This window comes from Pseudochaenichthys georgianus, chromosome 17 (assembly GCF_902827115.2).
Source record: "Pseudochaenichthys georgianus chromosome 17, fPseGeo1.2, whole genome shotgun sequence".
Taxonomy (NCBI): domain Eukaryota; kingdom Metazoa; phylum Chordata; class Actinopteri; order Perciformes; family Channichthyidae; genus Pseudochaenichthys; species Pseudochaenichthys georgianus.
In genome coordinates, this window is record NC_047519.1 from 18,709,116 (window position 1) to 18,730,900 (window position 21,785).

At 41.1% G+C, this 21,785-nt stretch overlaps 2 protein-coding genes across 3 annotated transcripts; one reads left to right on the forward strand and one right to left on the reverse strand.

Moving 5' to 3' along the window:
- Positions 1–3: 3 nt before the first annotated feature.
- On the forward strand, positions 4–2,325 carry LOC117462079 (cytochrome b-c1 complex subunit 6, mitochondrial-like). Its single transcript, XM_034104147.2, has 4 exons — positions 4–145; positions 519–596; positions 1,637–1,798; positions 1,896–2,325. The coding sequence occupies exons 1-4, from the start codon at positions 98–100 to the stop codon at positions 1,926–1,928; spliced, it is 321 nt and encodes a 106-aa protein (XP_033960038.1). The 5' UTR covers positions 4–97; the 3' UTR covers positions 1,929–2,325.
- A 371-nt stretch (positions 2,326–2,696) lies between these two features.
- pif1 (PIF1 5'-to-3' DNA helicase homolog (S. cerevisiae)) lies at positions 2,697–20,294 on the reverse strand. Of its 2 annotated transcripts, none has more exons than XM_034104109.2 (13): positions 20,207–20,294; positions 19,376–19,942; positions 18,790–18,913; positions 18,402–18,527; positions 16,849–17,002; positions 15,518–15,632; positions 14,715–14,821; positions 14,310–14,449; positions 5,398–5,504; positions 5,181–5,268; positions 4,794–4,939; positions 3,027–3,218; positions 2,697–2,842 (listed from the first exon to the last, which is right to left on the reverse strand). In XM_034104109.2, the coding sequence occupies exons 2-13, from the start codon at positions 19,925–19,927 to the stop codon at positions 2,792–2,794; spliced, it is 1,902 nt and encodes a 633-aa protein (XP_033960000.1). In that variant the 5' UTR covers positions 19,928–19,942; positions 20,207–20,294; the 3' UTR covers positions 2,697–2,791. The 2 variants fall into 2 exon arrangements, with proteins under 2 accessions (XP_033960000.1, XP_033960001.1); XM_034104110.2 differs by having other exon boundaries at positions 19,376–19,939; positions 20,207–20,288.
- Between the last annotated feature and the right edge of the window lie 1,491 nt (positions 20,295–21,785).

A 21,785-nucleotide genomic window follows, 5' to 3' on the forward strand; every position in this document is an offset into this window, starting at 1 on the left:
TTGTGACCGACCTTACGTCCTTAACGAAAAGTGCCGCAGACGAGTTCTTGAATTCTGTCCTCTGTGGGGATACTTTCTACATTTTAGAGGAGTAATCATGGGGTTCGAGAAGAAGATGATCCAGTACGATGACCCCGACGAGGAGGTACTGAAAAATACCTATACGTTTCTAAAAAAAGTCGCTTTTTTTGTAGGGCTATTTGTTGGTCCATGTTACCCAACAGCAACACTAACGTTATCTGCGCTGTAACGAGCTGAGTGTCGGTTGCTTTGAAGATATGACTCGGAGCTTACATATTAACACATTAATTAACGTTTGTCAAGATGTCTAATTTTGCTGTGATTGGTCACAGGTGTAACACCGGCATTTTATATTGGTTTGTTGGTTATACAAGTAGATTTTAATTATACCTGCATTATTATTTGAGCTGAAGCTTTAATGCAGTCCATGTTCCTTTTTTAAAATAATATTTTTCATGCAAAACTAAATAAATATCCATTATATTGTCAATGAGCAGGAGGAAGATGCCCCTGCTGAGGAGGAGGAAGAAGAAGAAGAAGAAGAAGAAGAAGAAGAGGAGGAAGAAGACATGGTGGTAAGTTTGTTGTTCATTAATGTTATGAATATGCTTTGTGGACAACATATAATTTCAAACATAATTTTAAACCCCCAAACATAAGATAAGATGGTACTTTATTGATCCCAATTTGGGAAATTGTTTGTGTTGCAGCAGCATAAAAAGACAAGGCATTTGTACAATGACAATTCAAAGACTAGAAATAAACAAGAAAGTAGAAAATATACCTGTTGAATTTAACAAGGTGTATATATATATATATATATATAGTCCTGCCACCGAAAAATCAAATGTGTCAAAATGATGCAACTCAGACATACTGAAAACCAAAGACAACCTTTATTCCTGGTCAAAGTGATGAATCCATGACCAAACCTGAGTTTAAATATGCATCGTCAGTGCAGCATGATTTCTTATTCATGTGAACTTCAGTGAGAGATATATATATATCATATATATATATATTGCATCATTTTGACACATTTGATTTTTCGGTGGCAGGACTAATAAATTATGCATTTTCCCATTTCAGACGACAAATGCCCTGTTTGTTTGCCTTGAACGATATATATATATATATATATATATATATAAATATGACAGAAGGAATATTAATTGTAAATATTGAACAGATTATAAGCAAACGGTTATGGTATGTGTACTAATAACATTAAATACCTTAACACAGAGCAACACACCATTTTAATTAGAGAAATGGGCACCATTTAAAAAGACCATGATTATATCAATACAGTTGTCTGGTTCAGTCGTGGAAAGTAACTATAAAAGTAATATTTCAGTACAAATGATTTGTCCAAATAATTTCTGCTACTTTATATTTCTGTTTTTCAGAAACTAATATTAATTGTTTGGCTCCTACATTTTTATGATTTGATTTAGTTTGCAGATTCAGAATCCGACAAACTATTTTAAGTAGTTTCAGAAGCCGTCCAGCAGTATGTATTATAAATCTGATAACACACGTTGTATTCTAACATTTATAATTTAAGTCAATTTAGATGCAAATTCCCACGATTTACCACTTTTGCCCCTCACAGGATCCTTTAGAAACGATTAGAACCAAGTGTGGGGAGACTGAACACTGCATGCACTACAAGGAGCTGCTGGAGACATGTGAAAGCAGAGTCGGCTCTAAATCCAACACACGAGAGGAATGCACAGAAGAACTCTTTGACTTCCTGCACGCACGGGACCATTGTGTAAGTGCCCAAATGGCATAAGAGAAACCCGACTGCATGTGACTTGATTTGTATGTTTGACTTCAAAGATGCTAATTGTGTTCTCATTTCTTTATAGGTGGCGCACAAGCTGTTCCACAAAGTGAAATGAAACGTCCTGTCCAGCTCTCACCAGCAGCTGTAGAGTCTAACATTGTAAAGAGTGTAGTGTTGTTCTTCTCCTGTGTATTATTGTAAATGAAATGTGTTGAGACTGTAAAACTAAATGCCAACCTTCCTGTATACCGAGTCACTGCTTGTATGGTAATGAGTGCATCAAAGTTGTAACAGGTGCAAAGAAGGGGCTCAAACCATCTCTCACTGAAGTGCACATGAATAAGCAATCATGCTGCACTGACGATGCATATTTAAACTCAGGTTTGGTCATGGATTCATTACTTTGACCAGGAATTAAGGTTGTCTTTGGTTTTCAGTATGTCTGAGTTGCATCATTTTGACATTCGATTTTTCGGTGGCATGACTAATAAATTAAGCATTTTCCCATTTCAGACGACAAATGCCCTGTTTGTTTGCCTTGAACTATTAATTTAATTAAGGTGAAAAAAAAAATGTCAAGCACACCGGTTGTCTCACATAACCACTCTAATATGGTTATCAGCTGCGTTTAAAATAATTTCCATTAAGTGTATTGTGATGGAAGGTCAATAAGACCGCTCAATGATAAAACTACAGTACAAGCAGAGATAAAAATGTGCTAAAACTTTATTTGAGTATATACCAACAATCATAATAAATTAAAAATCAAGGCATAGAAATGAGCATATCAAAACAAATGACCAGGAGATGGCAGTGTGCCTTCAAGTGCTGCCGGTTTGAACCGAAATCGAAGTAGCCAGTGATTGTAGTGGTTGCCGCCATTTGAGAAAACCAATGGTCCAAGATGAGTTGATGTGGATAATCACAGGATAAATGATGCACACGGTGCATAATGTCACAGGAGATGGATTCAGCTTCTCACCAAGGGTTTTCTTGGTTGCTGTTGCCAATAAAATCGTCCATAGAGGCCTGCAGAGGGCAGTGGAGACAGAAAGTTATTACAAGATGAATAGTGTGAACAAGTATATTTTTTAACTGATCTTTTGCAGCACTACCATGTAGTGTGACTTCTACGAGCTACGTTTCAAATGGGTTTTATGAGTCATACATTATTATTATTTTAGGATGTATTCCATGAGAGCTCTGCACTCACCTGCATGAGGATCCTCTCTTTCCTCAGTCTCTTGTAGAAGACGAGAACATCTGGATCCGCCCTGACCACACGGGGGTCGAAGTCCATCACCCGCAGACCCTCCAGGCTCCGAGCCCGGGACAAGGCAACGTAAGCCTGGCCACTCTCAAAGACGCGTGCCAGAGAAATCTCCACACAGTCGAGTGTCATTCCCTAAAATTCATTTAAAAAAAAACAGACTGACATTAATAACCCAGACTTTTTCAGTCTAAATAAGTATTTAAGTATAAAATTGATACTGAAATTGAACAAGATACAAAAAGCTACTTTGGCAAAACCTCCATCCCAGCTTGCTATTCTCAGATATTGCACTTATTGTATGCCACCACTTTTCAAATAAAACATTTTTTATTCCGGTGGGGGATTTCCCTTTTTACATTTCCCCATACTTTAGCTCCCCGGCTGTAGATCAAACATGGGGACATTTAGTCTGACCAATTTCCTCAATTACCTGAGCGGGTGTCTGATGTCAGGATATAGATTTTGCTGTGGGAGCTGCTGGTGAGGCAGCTCAGTGATTGGCGATTACACAATTACAGCTCATTTGTGGTGGCGGTAATATCAGGTTCGTGTTTTTTCCTCTCTTTTATTTGTCCAAGTATTATAAAAGAAATACAAGCTTCTTGAATTTCACGCTCAAACACTTATAACAAATAGTTTGCCATCGTTTGTTGACAGCAACAGTACAAAAATATTAGATTTTTTTTTAAAAAGGCAAACGTTTCTTGGTGTTACATTTGAGATGTAAAAGGTTGATCAGTGGTGCTGGATGTATATCAGCGAAACACTGCACGTTCTCTCAGTAAACCAGGAGATTTACAATGCTCTCACTCTGTTAATGGCTCAGCAAGGTAGAGAGCCTGGCTATCCATCACAATGAAATGTAGGATTGGGGAAATAGTGGTATAAATAGCACTGAACAAACTCTTTAAATCTAAACCAGAAGTGCATCCAGAATCCACTCTGCTACCCATTAGAAAACTACATTACAACAAATAGTACAACACAGCGAAGCTACTCAATATAGTGTACTGTGTCCCACTTGATGTACAAAAAAACACTTTCGACAGGTCCAAGCCCAACCTCCTGCATGATGAGTCCATTTTTACAGGAATCAACAATTTCAGTCATAATGTATCGCAAATAGTTTTGGTAGATGTTCAAAAGTGAAAAAGTCCTGCTGGAGGCGCTACCGAAAGAACATTTCACAACAATGACTATAATATTGATTTAAGGGTGACATACTATAGTGCCTGCAAGTTTTAGGTCTCCACTGCTGTACTGCTGTCACAAACTAAAGAATAAATAAAATGTAGTTATAATAGACTACTAGTGAATTCAAGGAAACATATCTTATAAAAAAATAAGATTTATTTCTGTCCAAACACTGTTTGTATTTCTGACAACGCTCACATCTCCACTCACCTGTTGATTTACTTAGAAGCCAAGCCTATTGCTTGGCTTCTAAGTTTCAAGGTCCATTCAGAAATTTCAATCTAACCTGAAGCTATTCCTGGAGGTCTAGGTCACTATAAATGCAATACAAAATATATATTAATTTGTTTCAGGCTAATTGAATTCGGATTGCCGAGTTAGTTATGCATTCATGAAAAGCAACACTGCTGTACTTCAGCTACACTGAAGAAGAGGGCTTCCACCAAGATGAAGGGATCTCATCGCGGTGATTTATGTAGCATTTGTTTCAGTATTTTCAAGCACGATACCAACCTGGCTCTTGTGGATGGAGATGGCCCAGGCCAGTTTGAGTGGCAGCTGCTGTCGGCTCAGGTGGAGCCCTCCACCCGACTTAAACACCCAGCGCTCAAGCTTTAGCACCTCAGTGACGCCACACAGGAAATGCACATGTGGGAGTCCTGGGGAGACGGTGAATGAGTCAGTACATGGTTCGACAAAAACTGGAGAGACATAATCCATGTCATTAAAAAGCCATTTGTCTTGTTTTTCTTGCTTGCCGATACAACATTAAAATAAGTTAGTTTTCTATTAAATCCTCCAACTATCCCTCAAAGTAATCTTCTGCTATTCTATTGTCACTTAAGGGCATATTCTGGCTTTTCTAATTAATGAATCCCCATCCATAAATAAAATACTGACCATGTTTTCCATTCTCAAAGGCCACCACAACGCCCCGCGCTCCGTTCACCAGACCTCGAGCGACATCCAGGTTCTTTGTCAGCATGACCTTAAGGAGAAGAATCACCACATTAAAAAAAGGCCTTTACTCAAACCGAGTGCTCCGTTGCCACTATGACACGTATAGAAAGTGCAGTGTTATGCCACATTGCAGTAGATTGTGGAGAAGTTCACTCACCTGCGCTCCCACTTTGAGCTGGATCAGTCTGCTGACAGGGCTGTGAGCATCGATCGTCTTCACCAGGGCGGGGTCGCTGTCCAGCGCCTCAAACACACGCGCTGAACCTAAAAAAAGGGACATGCAGAGATTCATTTCACAGGCTAAAATATTGTTATTATTTAGAGGCAATTGTTTTATATTCATATATAATCGTTTTCCTTGTATTGTTAATATTCAGGCAGTTTGAAATAGAACTATGACGTGATGAAACTGGCAAACAGTGATGTAAAGAAATCAGAGTAAGAAACCAAGGAAATGGTTTAAAGATGAATGTTTTTTTTTTCTTTTACTACATTTATGCTTAACCTTGCCTGAAAATTACAATTAAAAAAGATAATGCAGGATTTGATATGTTTTACAAGACATACAGTAAGGGCAGGAATTCTCTCGCCCTGCTACTATCACCTAAAGAATATATCTAGGATTAAAAGACTAATGTCACAGCAGGATTTGGAAAAACTTGTCCATGCTTTTATCTTGAGTAGACTGGACTACTGTAATGGTGTCTTTACAGGTCTCACTAAAAAATCTATTAGAAAGCTACAGCTAATTCAGAACGCCGCTGCTCGAGTCCTCACTAACACTAAGAAAGTGGATCACATCACTCCAGTTCTGAAGTCTTTACACTGGCTTCCTGTGTGTCAAAGAATAGATTTCAAAATACTGCTGCTGGTTTATAAAGCACTGAATGGTTTAGACCCAAAATACATTTCTGACCTCCTGCTAAATTATGAACCATCCAGATCTCTCAGGTCTTCGGGGACTGGTCAGCTTTCTGTCCCCAGAGTCAGAACTAAACATGGTAAAGCAGCGTTCAGTTATTATGCTCCAAATATCTGGAACAAGCTCCCAGAAACCTGCAGGTCCGCTGCAACTCTGACTACTTTTAAATCCAGGCTGAAGACTTTTCTTTTTGTCTTCAGCCTGGAGACAGAATAGTTGACTTCGGCCAATACTTGATTTGAGGGCTCTGAACAAATATCTAAAAAGATATAAGTTCAGAATGCTCACTCACACATCTCTGCTACGGCTCGTGCGACAAGACGACTGGTTTACATCAGTCGACCTGAAAGATGCGTATTTTCACATCCCAGTATATTACCCACACAGGAAATATCTGAGATTCGCATTTCAGGGGATCTGTTACGAATACAGAGTACTCCCCTTCGGTCTGTCTCTCAGTCCAAGGGTGTTTGTACGATGTACGGAAGCCGCGATAGACCCGTTAAGACAACAGGGTATTCGCCTGGCGACCTACCTGGACGACTGGCTGCTTCTCGCACAGTCGGAGCAGGAGGCTGTTACGCAGACAAATGTTCTCGTAAAGCACCTGCTCAACCTGGGTTTCATAATAAATACCGAGAAGAGCATGCTGTGCCCCGCGCAGACTATACTCTTCCTGGGTTTACGCCTGAACTCGGTGCCCTTTGCAGCTCGCTTGTCAGCGGAAAGAGTGAAAGCTTTCAGAGCTTGTCTCGCTCTTTTCCAGCTGCGTAAACATGTTCTCTTCAGATCATGCCTGCGATTGCTGGGGCTCATGGCGTCAGCCATCCTGGTCGTACGACTGGGACGCTTACACATGAGGGAGTTTCAGCGCTGGGTGGCCGCCCTAAAACTAAACACAGAGTAATGGTTACTGTGAAATGCGTAATGGCACGGCGCCACTGGCTGCACCCGACTTTTCTAGTACGGGGCGTGCCTATGGGTGCTGTCCTTTCACGGAAAGTGGTCACCACGGACGCATGTCTGACAGGTTGGGGAGGTATTTATGAAGGTCGCCCGGTGAGGGGTCTCTGGAGCAGAGACCTCCAGCGGGCGCACATAAATTACCTGGAGCTTTTAGCAGTGTTTCTCACCCTAATACGCTTTCTGCCTTTCCTCAGGGGACATCACGTCCTCGTGAGGACAGACAATACGACCACAATATCGTATATTAACCGTCAAGGGGGTTTGCGTTCTCTCCAGTTACACACACTGGCGCGCAAACTGATCCTATGGAGCGGTAGACGTCTCCTCTCTCTGAGAGCGCCGCACGTACCAGGAGTGATGAACCTCGGGGCAGATCTGCTGTCCAGAGGTGCACCACTTTATGCAGACTGGACTCTACATCCAAGGATTGTGAGCCAGCTGTGGGTGCGTTACGGCGGAGCCGCGGTGGATCTGTTCGCATCGAAAGACAACGCTCAGTGTCAGCTGTTCTTTTCGATGCGCGATCTAAATGCACCGTTAGGCGTGGATGCACTCGCACACGATTGGCCTCCGGTCCTTCTGTACGCGTTCCCACCCCTGGCTCTGATACCCCCAACTCTGGCCAGAGTGAGAGAGCAACGCCACACACTTATCCTGATAGATCCGCACTGGCCCGCAATGTACTGGCTAGCGGAGATATATCAGCTGCTGTGCGGGCAGCCGTGGCAGCTCCCACTACGCAGGGACATACTGTCCCAAGCGGGGGGGGGGGGGGGGGCGATCTTTCACCCACACCCAGAGCGCTTGGCTCTATGGGCCTGGTCCGTGAGTGGTACAATCTGAATACAGTGTGACATGAAGCTGACCCTGGCAGCTGCCAAGCGAGCCAGTGGCACTCATGCACTATCTGTACAGTCTTCAGGCACTCGGTTCGCCCCAGGGCAAACGGAGTGTGCTTTACGCACGTACAGGGACAGATCAAGGGTGCTTCGTCATAATGACCAACCCCTTTGTGTCCTGGGCTAACCCTTATAAGGGCAAGCCTGTTACTAAGCAACGTCTCTCCCACTGGTTTGTGGAAGCAATTGCTTTGGGGCCCATACGAGTCAGAGTTCGCAGGCACCCTCGGGTCCGCAAGCTCTTTCGACTCAGGGTCTGGCTGCATCCTGGGCTCTGTCCAGGATGTCTCCCATCCAAGACATTGGTACAGCGGCGAGCTGGTCCTCGCCGCTCACTTTTGTCCGCCTCTTAACAGGCTGGACGTTCTGCTCCCAGTGTGACTCAAGCAGTGCCGGGCACCTGGTTGAGTCAGAGCTCTACCTGTTAAAGTTCTGGTTGGTTTGGTGATTTTCGAGATAAGCTCGTCTGGCAATACGGGAGCTACAATTTCCCATAGTGAGACATCGAACGGAGTGTTATGAATGAGAACTATAGGTTACTTACGTAACCCCACTGCTCAGAGTAACATGAAGTGAGATGTCTCACCAGACGGCCCTCCTTGCTATGGTGAAGCGAGAAGAGGTGCTTATTTTGAATGACGCATGCGTCGTGGCGCAGGCTACTTATAGGGGGTGAATTCCCTGACGCTGACGTCAAGATCACCAGCCAATCAGGATTGGCGTAATGAGATTGATGATTCTTTTTGCTCCGCGATGAGGCGCATCCCATAGTGAGACATCTCACTTCATGTTACTCTGAGACTGGGGTTATGTAAGTAACCTATAGTTTTCTATGCATTTTGATGGTTTTGGGGGGTTTGACCCCCAAAAATATTTTCGAACCCTAGGGGCTGGCTCCCGCAAAAGAATTAAATAACCTAACACCGAAATAAAACAAAAAAGTAACTAAATCCACCAGAAACCCGAAAATCTTTGCGCGCGGGGGTCACTTACATGCGTCCCGTTTCTCCATTTCTGGAAGTTGGCAACCCTAGTCAGGACATCGAGTCCACAGTTTCCCTCACGGGAAAAGGACCGGAGCTAGCGTTCGTTCCTGGGTGCGTTGTGCGAGGTGCATCCACCTCCCTGCAGCACATACTCTCCACAGCTGAAGCCTATCAAGCAAAACGTTTATCAGGAAACCGTATTACTTCTCTCTCCCCCCCTTCGCTCCTGCATTAGGTAACGCAAGATACGGCTGATACTTGCGCATTAGTTTCTGTTATGGATCAGTATCAACAGTCCTGCCACCAGTAACGTTACTATATTATCAATACTACTTTAGTTATAGCCTGATATATGATTGCTAACTTTACAATGTTGTGATGTGACCAGGGGCGGTTCTAGGGGGGGCCAGTGCCCCCCTAACACTGACCTCTGACCCCCTGTGGCCCCCCCTAAAAATGAAAAGTGATTTATTACTAGGGATGCACGATATTGGGTTTTTGAAACCGATACCGATAACTTCCTGCTTCTCAAGACCGATACTAAAAAAAGATTTACGCCACTAACTATTTTAACGCATGTGTATTTTTTTTCCTTGGCCGCCCCGTAGTTTCAGAGCGCATCGAGTTTAAAATACCATCTACAAGCTGATGCTGACAGCCCCGCTCCTGCCGCCCGCTTGTGGCAGACCACACTTCCACGCTCACCGGCAGGCCATCTGGAGGACCGGGAGGGTGTGTGTATGTGTGGCCCGAGCGAGCGAGAGAGACCTTACGTGCATTGTTGTTGTTAGCATCTGGTGCTAGCTAGCTGCGCTAACGGATATAAGGAGCTGTTTAAATGAAAACAGAGGTGCGACATTTCGCCACAACTGCGCCGAGCACTTGACTTTATGCAGGAAGCCAGACAGTGGGACATTGTAGGAAAAGTCAGCACGGCTGGTGCACAACATGATTGCAGCGTCCAGGCAGCTCCGGTTTGAGCGAGCGCGCACACACACACGCGCGCACACACACACGCACGCACACACGCACACACACACGCATTATTGTCTTCGTACCCTTTTAACACACCATCGTAGCGATGGCGATGTTTCAGGTGACTGATCAGGTTCGAAGTATTAGGGAGCGCTGGATTTGTGAAGAACTCCCCTCTTCCTAAACCACTAATACCACAGTACTGGCAACACGGGAGGAGCCGAGTGAAAAACAAGCGCCCCTCACCCGAATCCACCCACACCGCAGTATTTTTTATTCCCAAAAAATATATTGTATATTAACACAACTATTAATACTGGTATCGGGTTTATCGGGATGACGTCATAATTCCTAATATCGTGCATCCCTATTTATTACCAGTGTTGGGCAAGTTACTTTAAAAAAGTAACTAGTAATAGTTACTGCTCTCAAAAAAGTAACTGGTTACTTTATTAGTTACTAAATTATAAAAGTAACTAGTAAGAAGTTACTTTACTTTAAAAAATAATAACAATAAAAATACAAGTGTTTGTGTTGTTCTGTGGCACAGTAAGAGAAAAGACAACTCCCCATCATTGTAGCATAATGGAAACATTAACATTATGGATAGATTACCGGCCCTCAAGCGAGTACTGCAAGACATAGCCCAAGAACGCAATGGTGAGGGATCTATTGAGGCACGTGGTCTGCTGGCACAGTTGGATCTAGAATTAATTGTGCATCTTGTAACACTCCGTAAAGTGTTTGCAGAAACAGCATTTCTCTCTGACATGTTACAGTCTTCATCCCTTGACCTTTCAAAGGCTGTGGATTTAGTTGGATCTTTAGTTCAGACATTGAATGACTTCAGGCAGGAGTAATTTTTTGATATCTTGTGGGATGAAGTGTTGAACATTTCTGAGCAATGCGATACTGCAATACAGCCAGCAGCAAAACGACAAAAACGACTGAGCTCTAAACCTGCTGAAAGCTTCGTACTGACTACTGTTGGACAGAGAGAGACAGAACAAGATAAACACGGGTTTCGTACAGCCTTTTTCTACCCTGTCATTGATCAGATGCTCAATGAGCTTAATAGACGGTTTTCAAACACAAACTGTTGACATGATGAATAGCATCCAAGCTCTTAACCCCAAAAGTGATGCATTTCTGAAGGAGACAACTCTGTTTTCATTTGCTGTTTGTATGATGCAAATATTGAGGACTTGGGGCATGAGCTACATCAGTTCAGCAGAATTTTGAAATAAAGACTGGGATGCAGAGACCTGATAGTACAGTGGAGCTTGTTCAGTTCATTGAGCGAGTAAAGAAGTGTTTTTTGAGCTCTTCAGACTCTGCAAAATAGCAGTCGCAATCCCAGTCAGTTCTGCTTCCTGTGAGCGTAGAACATTATAGAACATTGAAGCTGGTCAAAACTTTTCTCAGATCCACCATAACTGATGAGAGACTGAGCAATCTGGGTCTGCTTAGTATTAGTCAAGGAGGTCAAAGGCTTTGAATCTTGACTTATTTGTTGATCGGTTTGCCAAAAATCACAAAAACCGCAAGATTTTGTTGCTGTAATGTGAGATTTTTGGAAGGAAACTACAGCCTGGGATGCAGACACCCTTATCTAAAGTAGAGATGTAACTGTTCATTGCCTTTATTTTTATATAAATATGATATTAGTGCAAAAATGGTACTATAACTTAAGCTGAAGCTAACAGTAATAACTATAAGATCTAGCTGAAATAAATAAGTGTACTGAAACAAATACCAATAGCTGTATTGCATTGTTTTCTTATGCGCAATTACTTCATACTGTCTAGTTCTCTTTTTCGTCCTGCATTTATTGTGCCCCCCTTAGAAAATAACTGGCCCCCCCCAGTGAAATTGGTCTAGAACCACCACTAGATGTGACTGACGTTAGCCAACATTAACTGTAGCTAACACCGGTGTTGTGCCGTAGATTGAAGCCTTGCCGTAGATTGAAGCCCTGTTCGCGGGGACGCGCAAACGTGACGTCATCGCCTGTATTGAGCATTCGTCTAGTTTAATAAGCTTTTCTCTCTCTTTTGAATGATATATTTCCCATCAGATTAAACAGCAAACTGCTGAATAAATAATGTGCATACAATTGCGAGGTGGCTCGTTTTAAGGACACTTTTCAGATAGTCACAATCTTCGTATTGGAACAAACTTCCGTTTTTGAGTGCAGTCCCACTCTACTATATTCCTCCTTCCTACAGAACAGACTATGACAGGATAATGTCATTTGTCAGTATAGTCCTATTTCTTGAAACCTTCTCTGTTGTTTAAAAGTCTGATAACCACGAATAGTAAGCAATTATATGACAGTAATGATATAACATATGTCAGACACTCTGTTATTTTCAATCAAGCCTAAAAGATAATGTGTTCAAACTGCTTCACTCACTTTAATTGCTCCTTTGAATGTAATTTTACTCTGTGGTTTCCTACTCAACACATGTTTGTATTGTAATGCCACTCATATTTTATTTTTTATTGTATGTTAAGGTGACATTGAATGCTTTGAAAGGTGCTCTAAAATAAAGTGTATTATTGATCTTATATCTGTGCCTACATCACAATATTAATGTTCCTTATTTTAGATCTACACCCTTCTCTATAACATGTTCAGCAGAGCAGGTATTTCTCCTGCCAGAAATGAAAAACTAAAGAGGGGCTTCCAAATCCGGCAGCACCAACACCTGATCTGCCGGATTTTGAAGCCCCTCTTTAGTTTTTCACCTGCAGGGCCCAGAGTAAAATGCTTTTGTGAGCACAAACTAGAGGGGGACAGCAAACACCAGTGTGATTTTGGTGAAGTTGTGACTATCCTGGACAAAGATATAGGGGGGGTTGCAAATCCGGCAGGAGAAATACCTGCTCTGAACTTGTTATGTGTAGAGAACAGTGCAGATCTTCCCTATTGACACCAGGAATAACCCAGTCTAAAATAAGGAACATTAATAGTGTTATAAAAAATGAAATGTAATGTAATAGAGGCACAGATATAAGATCAATAATACACTTTATTTTAGGGCACCTTTAAAAGCATTCAATGTCACTTTAAAATACAATTAAAAACAATATGAGTGGCATTACAATACAAACATGTGTTGAGTAGTAATATATAAAAATGATATTCAAAGGAGCAATTTAAGTGAGTGAAGCCAGTTTGAACAAATTATCTTTTAGGCTTGATTGAAAATAACACAGTGTCTGACATGATCATATATGTGCTATCATTACAGTTATATCATTGCTTACTATTCGTGGTTATCAGACACTTAAACAACAGAGAAGGTTTTAAGAAACAGGACTATACTGACAAATCACATATTATCCTGTCATTGTCTGTTCTGTAGGAAGGAGGAATATAACAGAGTGGGACTATACACTCAAAAACGTAAGTTTAGATTGTGACAGATCTGAAAAACGTGTCCTTAAAACGAGCCTCCTCGCAATTGTATGCACATTATTTATTCAGCCGTTTGCTGTTTAATCTGATATATCATTCAAAAGAGAGAAAAAAGCTTAGAAAAGGGTGAAAAAAGCTTAGAAAACGGCGAACGCTCAATACAGGCAATGACGTCACCTTTGCGCGTCCCCGCGAACAGGGCTTCAATCCACGGCAAGGCTTCAACCTACGGCATAACACCGGTCACTCACCAAGACAGCTGCTCTGTTCTGCACTGGTTCTCCTCACACCAAAGCTCCATTTCTCTCCGATGGCCGTTATTTCTTCTAATCCTTGGCTGCTCCTGGTCTCTTGGACGCCTAGCAGGCTCATAATTATATGCATTGGAATGTATATTTTCAACCTCTTCTGTGTCAAAACTAGCATTGTGATCCATGTTTATTCATACGTTAGACCGGCCGCTCTGCCCCATGTTACGTCACACGCGGGAGGTCACGTGGGGAGGCTTGTTTTATGCAGAAGTAAAAATGTCTTACAAAAACCACGCCAGATGTCACTGTAGTGTATATTTATGTATATTTTTTTGAAAATCTAGTGTATACATCATTTTCCTACACATTTATTCACAGGTGTGTCTAACCTGCAAGTTGCTCTTTAAGGATCATGACAAATGTTGGTGGTTCGTACTTCTGATATGCTACTGCTTACAAAATAAAAGTTAAGCGGAACATGATACAACAGAAAATAAGTGGCGTCTGGCTGACACTCTAGGAAACGGCTTTCACAAGGTGCATCGAGGCTAACAATTAGTTAGTTTCCACCTGGATCCAAGCCAAAGGAAGTAGCGCCTGTTTCGAACTGAAAATAGAAAATCTAATCAGACAGAAGAAGTCAAACCTGGCAGCTGCTGGAGTTTGTTGTCGTTTGTGAGCTCCACGTCATCCTTGTGCGTGCACAGCCTGGTCGCCAGAATGCCGTCCTTCTCGATGCAATGGTAGGCGCTTTCCATCAGCTTAGCAGTGACTTCCTCCGTCACCCTGAATGGTGTTAATTAAGACGGAACTTTTCCTTTAGTAAAGCCATTTTTTTTGCAGCTCAGCACAAATGTTCTGTAGAATACAAAATGACCTGCTGTGCCTGAAAGGCCTTTAACAGCTAAACATGCATTTATGCAACACATAACTACACACATTATCTTGTACATTTGGTATAAAGTGGGATGCATTGGGATCACATTTGCTCAATAGAAAGACACACATTTAGAATGAAATCGGGGGGAAGGAGCAGTGACCATTCATTTACCTGCCCACTCTCACTTTCTGCAGGAGGGAGATGAATGACTGGTCAGTTTGCCTCCGTACCTCCATCAGCTCCATGTTGACCTGGATCACCTTATGCCAACTCCTGGCCTGAAGGAGCAGAAAGGATTATTTATTTTTTTAAACATCCATAAATTATCCTGATGGATAGTGTGTGGAACTGTTGTGACTCATGGCAACAGAATGAATCACTCCGTAAAGAAGTGACTTGCATGGAGAAGTGCAAAATGTTGCTTTGATAGTTTAACAGAAAGAAAAGGGCCAACTGTTTCAAAATGGATCAATTTTCAGGGTTTTTCATTTGAAACGGCAGAAATTGCAGTCTCATGCGCTCAAATATGGATATGTTCAGCTTTGCTCTGGTTTACATCACATTGACATGTACCTTATGGTATTAGACTGAACAAGATATCTTGAAAAGACATCCCCTTGAACTTTGAGCAGCTGGGGAGGACATTTTCACTTTATTATGATAAATTATGGTACGAATGATTCATAGATGGAAATAACACAATTACAAACGGTTACCCAATGTTTACTTTCATTTACATATTTAAAGCACATGAAATATTGAAAATCCCATTACCAAATACACCTAAAAAATATCAATATAAATCAGCTGAGAAAACTCTAACAATGTCAACATAATATTATATTTCTCTATTAAGAGCAAAGGGAGGATTTTTTACGTTTCAGTGTAAATTGCCCAACCGCTCCAATCCCCTTCAGCTTCCTGATACAGTGTTACCAAATCAATGACAAACAAAGAGAGCTCGACGGTCTGACCTGGAAGCAGAAGCTGGCCTTTTCCTTTCCCTTGGAAATAGGAGGCAGCTGCAGGAAGTCGCCACAGATGATCAGCTGGATGCCTCCAAACGGCGCGGTCGACCTCCTCACCGACCTATTAAAGCGCAGAGAGAAGAAGTTGCACTGAAGATGACTTTTGTGATTATATTTCTTTCATGGCTGCAGAATTGTCATTATTCCTCATCAGATAGCCTTTAAAAATTCATAACAAATCTGCAATGCGTCACAATATATAACGCACAGCCGAGCGCTGCCGAGCTTCAATAAAATAGGAAATTGATTCTAACCAAACCCAAATACTGTCACACGTAAGGAATTGGAATCAACACTGTGGATGTGTTAAAAATGGTCCTGCTTGAATGATGTGCTCAAACACCATCAGTGAAACTCTGAGGAACACTTCACTGTGAATGAATATTGAAGAGGACATTTGAGTCTATGTGTAACATTTAAAATGTTCCCCGTGTGCATTTAAAAACTGAATTTCACATATTGCAAAAATAATTTGGTTATAACAGAGAATGAACATTTTTTAATTGTTTAATTTAGATTAAACTCTTACATTTCAAAAAGTGGTTCCAGGTTTATGAAAAGGTATGCCTTTACCCAACAGATGTCTGAAACCACAGGAACAGGATGTTAATCTGTATAATGTGTTGGTTGTGTTAAGATGCCAATAAGTATAACATCACAGTTCTGTGGTTAGAGCTTAAAGGAATCATTAGCACAGGAAAAAGATATATCAAATACTTTCAGGAAAGGGTTTGAATAAAATAAGCAATCTATAGGATATATATATATATATATATATAAAAAATATATATATATAGCTATGCAAGCTTTAACAGGCGCAAACACCTTAAAAACATACACTCACCGGCCACTTTATTAGGTACACCTTGCTAGTACGGGGTTGGACCCAATTGTACCTTCAGCGCTGCCTTAATTCTTCGTGGCATAGACTCAACAAGGTGCTGGAAACATTGCTCAGAGATTTTGGTCCATATTGACATGAGAGCATCACGCAGTTGCTGTAGATTTGTCGATGGTTATTGCCGTTACTGTTGCCTCTATCATCTTGAACCAGTCTGGCCAATCTCCTCTGACCTCTGGCATCAAATGGCATTTTCGCCCAGAGAACTGCCGCTCACTGGATATTTTCTCTTTTTCTGAACATCTCTGTAAAGCCTCAATGCAGTGAGTCGCTGCCATGTGATTGGCTGATTAGGTATTTGCAGTTGTACCTAATAAAGTGGCCAGTGAGTGTACTGTAGCATAACAAGGTGATATTTTTCAGACTGCTGCCTCACCTTGCCACAGACTCGAGCTTATCAAAGAACTGGGCCTCCACCATGGAGACCTCGTCGATGATGAGGTGCCGACAGGAGGTCCAGTGCTGCAGCACCCCCGGCCTCTGGGCCAGCTCGATGCACTGCTCCAGAGGGGCCGAGCCGGAGCCAATCCCTGAGAGCGCCCGAGGACAGGAGGGACAGATGGTCAGAGGGGACGCAAATTACTCGACACCTATGCACATACTCAATTCATTCCCTCTACTGTTTATTGACATTTAATCAAAAACATCAGACTCCTTCTGCTTGATTACATTCAATATTCATAATCACCCAAAGGCGTCAGCAAGGTACAGAAGACACCATAAGTGAGTTTATGAAGGTTTGACATATTTTTATTTGTTTCTATATTACTTTAGTTTTGACTGAAAAGTCCATCTTGATTTGTTTAGTTAGTTTTCCGAGAGGGTTTTCAAGTCGTTTCAGTTTTTCGGAAAGGTTTAGTTTTTATTTATATTGTTTGCAAGTGTAAGGTCTTTCATCTCATAATTGTGAAGATAGTACCTCAGGGTTCATATACTTTTTCCCCAATGATTATCAATGACTTTCCATGACCAAAAACATTACTCTTTCTCAGCGGTACCACTGAAAATGGTTTATTTTAACATGGAACAGGAAAATAAGGTCTACATATGAAACATGTTGTGCCTATCTAAAACAAATAGTAGGCTTACTAGCTTCACACGCTAAAGAAACTAAAATCTCTCACCAGCAAAATACCTCGACAGTTAAATTACATTTTACGTTTCATTACTAGACAGTATTTATTATCATTATAGTATTACTATTTTGGCAATTAGATAACATATAAATTATATTTGATGCAACTTTAGTTACATTTCCATGACTTTGGGAAAAATATTGTTTTCCATAACTTTTCCAGGACCTGGAATTAGCATTTTTAATTTCCATAACTTTTGCAGGTTTAGTTGAAAAACATTTAAAATGGCATTTGAACCATAATGTTCAAATCATGTGTGGTCAAGAACTTTAAGAAATCCAATCTCTGTAGATTTGTACAAGGCAATACAGTTTAGCAGTTATTCTTAGAGAATATTGTAATTTGTGTTTCAGTTCACAACAATTGTCACTGCTTAGTTTTAGTTTACTGTAACAGCCCTCGTTGATAAGTATAGCTGAACACTGATACTTGTTCCAGTCATTTCTCAAATAGACGTTCACTAGTTTTAGTTTGTTGGGTCGGATTAAGCAATTTGAGGATGCTACTTTGGGCTATCTTGACTACTGACTTGATTACAAAATAATTAATAAAAAAAAGAATAATCCGCAGGGGGAAATAGGCTACTCTACCGACATGGACTCTACCCCAAACATTCTAATGTGAAGATAGTCCTTTGTGAAAAACAGAAAATGCACCCAATTATTTGGATAATTAGGGGGGAGTAATAACCTCTATGCACCACTTGCATCTAATTATGTGTCATTTTCAGAGACACATTTGTTTCAGTCTTACATAAAATCAATTGTATATCCTCAGACACAAAATGACTCACCAGCGAAGTTGTGTAACGTTGTTCCTCCGATGTGACACGCCGCCACTCCTGTGCTGGCTGTGGCAAATGTGCTCTTTGGAGGAAGTGATCCCATGATTCTCTTTAGTAAGAAGGATTTTCCTGTACCTGAAAAACAACACATTGAAAAACAGCTCAAGATAAACAATTTCACACAATGGCTTCACTGGGAGAGGAAAAGCGGCATAAATGTCATGAAAAGATATTTAGATTAGGAAATGTTGCCTTAATAGCAGCACCAGTAAGAAATAACACAATTTAGCAAGAAAGTTATGCAGAGTGCATCTTGCCAGGCCATATTTTTTTGACATCTAGTAATTAGAAACTTTTTATAAAGATGCATACATTGTTTTCACTGTCATACACTCACCTGCACTTCCAGTGAAGAAGACATTCTTCCCACTCAGCACAGCAGTGAGGACAGCGGACTGGTCTTTATTCAGTTTACGTGATGGGAGAGCCAGAATGGGCTTCTTGCTCGGGTTGGCCTTTACCTAAAATAAACAGGACACATTTAACAGATTAGATACAATAAATTAAAGAGTAAAACCACCGCTTTCGGTAAAAAGTACCACCAGACTCAGGGACAGTTTTATTCCACTAAGACTGCTAAAAACCTGAACTCTGTAAAAAAAGCATTCATCCGTGTGCATCTCTCAAATTATTTATCTAATAAATATCATTCCATTTACTTGTAGACTCTTCTTGCACTATTTCTATTTTATTTGTATTTAGTTGACATTTCCAAACATTCTCTAAATTGCCACTTGTATCTGTTTTATTTGTTCTATGTCCTATATGTTGTACGGTTGGAGGAGCCTGTGACCTACGTTTTACATTGCCATATCTACACCGTAGCTAATGTGCTAATGACAATAAAGCCTTGGAACTTGAAGTAGGTGTGGGTAAAATAAGAAAATGTACAAGAAATTAAAGGTGGTTGTTAATCCACTTACTGGGCTGAAGTTAGTGTCACTCCTCGACCTTTTGACCTGCTTCCCTGACCCTGCCACAGCGGTGCTATTGGTGCGGGCTGCCAGTCCTTTGGGAGGCTCTTTGCTCCTCAGATCGTTCACCCTCTGGATGTCCTTCTGCTGCAGGGGGCTGATGGCCTCGAAGCTGCGGGGCAGGCCGGCTTTGAGCTTCTCTCGGTCGGTCAGAGGCTTGCTCCTCAGCCGGGCCTGGTGTTTGATGCTCAGCGTTTTGAGGAAGAGGTTCAGCCGGTCAGGGGGGCAGTTGGAGAAGAGCAGCTGTGTGTTCTCGGGGACCATTTTAACCGTGCACTTCCCATCTCTGGCGAATTTTGTAAAAAGTTTGAAGTCTTTCAGAGGGTAATTTTGACATAATTTTCCGTCGTGGACCCGAATGATTATCTCCTGGAACTCATTCCTGCCCAGAAGAATAGAGGCTTTGCGAATGACCTGCCTCCGGGTGGTCTCTCCGGAGGAGTTCAGCTGCTCCACGGTCAGACAGCACTGCAGCTGGGCACCGTCCTCCCCGGATAACATGGCAGCGACTTTCTGCTAAATAAAAGAGTTTTTGAGTATTAATGAACAGCACTTTGCTCCGGTAGTTTAAATGAATTGAATGACGCATGAAACCGTAAATAAACTAGTTTTAAACGTCCTTGACTAGTAAAAGTAAGCAAGTAAAAGCACCGCAGCTGTGTTCAATTCAATCAACACAAACAATCAACTACATCGTAATCTCGCTAGATTAGAAAGTAACAATTTGACTGCGTTAAAGAAATATACTTAATGTATTTACGGGGAAATGTTTTCCTTCACCTTTGTTTTTGAACAGATTCAGTCGTAATCTTTGTCCAACTTCCTTTCTCCGTGAACAGAACACCGATTTTCAAAATTTCGGTGAGTGAATTCAGCCAATAGTTGAGTCGCGCTGCAGGCCAATAAGGGGGAGGGGATTTAAAAAAGCATCCAATGAAAGATCGAGGAGGGACGGCCTTGTTGCTGCATCGACCAATCACTGTTTTCTAGACTTGCTACGTCACAGTTGTGTGAACACATGGCCATCTGGAAAAAAACAATCACTTCACACAATAAGGGCGCTATTTTCAAAATAAACAAAACACAAACCCATTGTATTACAACTACTACCCGAACTAATGAGATAATAGCTTTATATATACAGTCTATGGATAACAGTGAATAATGAGTTTATTTATTTATTTTGACTTGGATTTTGAAATAGTGTTTTCTTTCATTTTAGCTTTTAAAATGAAAGAAAGGGACCCCAACCCAATGCAGCATTGTAAAACTACAAAAGACGAATAGGACACACGTATTTTATTTTGAGTTTAGTGTTTCTTGTAGTAAAGAAAAGGAACATAAATCAGTGCAAAACAGCAAAAAGAGAAGGAAAGAGTTTGAAAGACACATAGATGTACTCTCTCTGGTGACTACAGCCAAACTCTGGATTAAAGCATTTCTAGTTATGTTCTTATTCCAAAATAATTTTTGTTACCTATGTTTGATACTATTCCAATCTCATCCCCACATTATAGATATGATATCTTCAGTGTATATCTGTGAATGTCATAGATTGAATTTGATCATTCTTTCATATAAATGTAATATAAATTATAAAAAACATGTTCCCATTAAATGTGCAAGGTATGACACACTACAAAGCAACCCACCATTTATAATGTGTTCACATATCTGTACATTCTGTGTGAAGATTTGCAGAACCTGATGAAAGTTGATAACGCACATCCACAGTCGAGCTGCTTTCATTAGACAAGGTTGACTAAACCCAATCAACTTTAAAGTGTGTAACGCCCTGATCTTTAATCTGGGGGCGCTCAATGAACTGTGAGGAGCAGGGTGAGGGCGTTTGATCGGAGTGCGTCTAACCCCACACTCATTATCACTCTCTGGAAACCAAAAGGTGATGATGAGGGGAAAGGTAATGGGGCAAGTTGATTTAAAAAGCAAAAAAGTATTATTCCTATTCTCAACCTTTCATACGTTTTAGAATATAGTCACTGCGTTTGATAAGTCTTGCAATGAAAGCTGGAGGAAATCACAAACCAAAATAATGTTGGATTGGCTCATGACATGTCCATCCATGATCTTTGTGATGACAACATGTTGATTAGAAAGATTAGATAGAAAGATCCATCTAATGCATTACAGGAAGGGTTCATTGAAAGCATTAAATACTAAGAACACCATGTTCAGAGCCACAAGAGCCTCTTAGCAGTAATATGCATTAGGAAACATTTTGTATTTCTTTAGTTAGCCATATCACTCAGGAGTACGATTTTCACCTGACCTTTAACAATCTCATAATTAGGTGGAAAAAGAGTGAATGTTGGTGCCCTGAGAGAAATGCTTTGAAATA

Bases quoted from the DNA above. Each gene is read 5' to 3' on its own strand.
- LOC117462079 (XM_034104147.2), top strand. From the start codon at position 98: ATGGGGTTCGAGAAGAAGATGATCCAGTACGATGACCCCGACGAGGAG. The intron at 146-518 runs GTACTGAAAAAT...GTCAATGAGCAG, and splicing joins ACGATGACCCCGACGAGGAG to GAGGAAGATGCCCCTGCTGA. The intron at 597-1,636 runs GTAAGTTTGTTG...TGCCCCTCACAG, and splicing joins AGGAGGAAGAAGACATGGTG to GATCCTTTAGAAACGATTAG.
- pif1 (XM_034104109.2), bottom strand. From the start codon at position 19,927: ATGTTATCCGGGGAGGACGGTGCCCAGCTGCAGTGCTGTCTGACCGTG. The intron at 18,528-18,789 runs GTGAGTGTATGA...GTTGTTTTTCAG, and splicing joins CTTCTTCACTGGAAGTGCAG to GTACAGGAAAATCCTTCTTA. The intron at 17,003-18,401 runs GTGAGTCATTTT...GGGCGCTCTCAG, and splicing joins AACGTTACACAACTTCGCTG to GGATTGGCTCCGGCTCGGCC.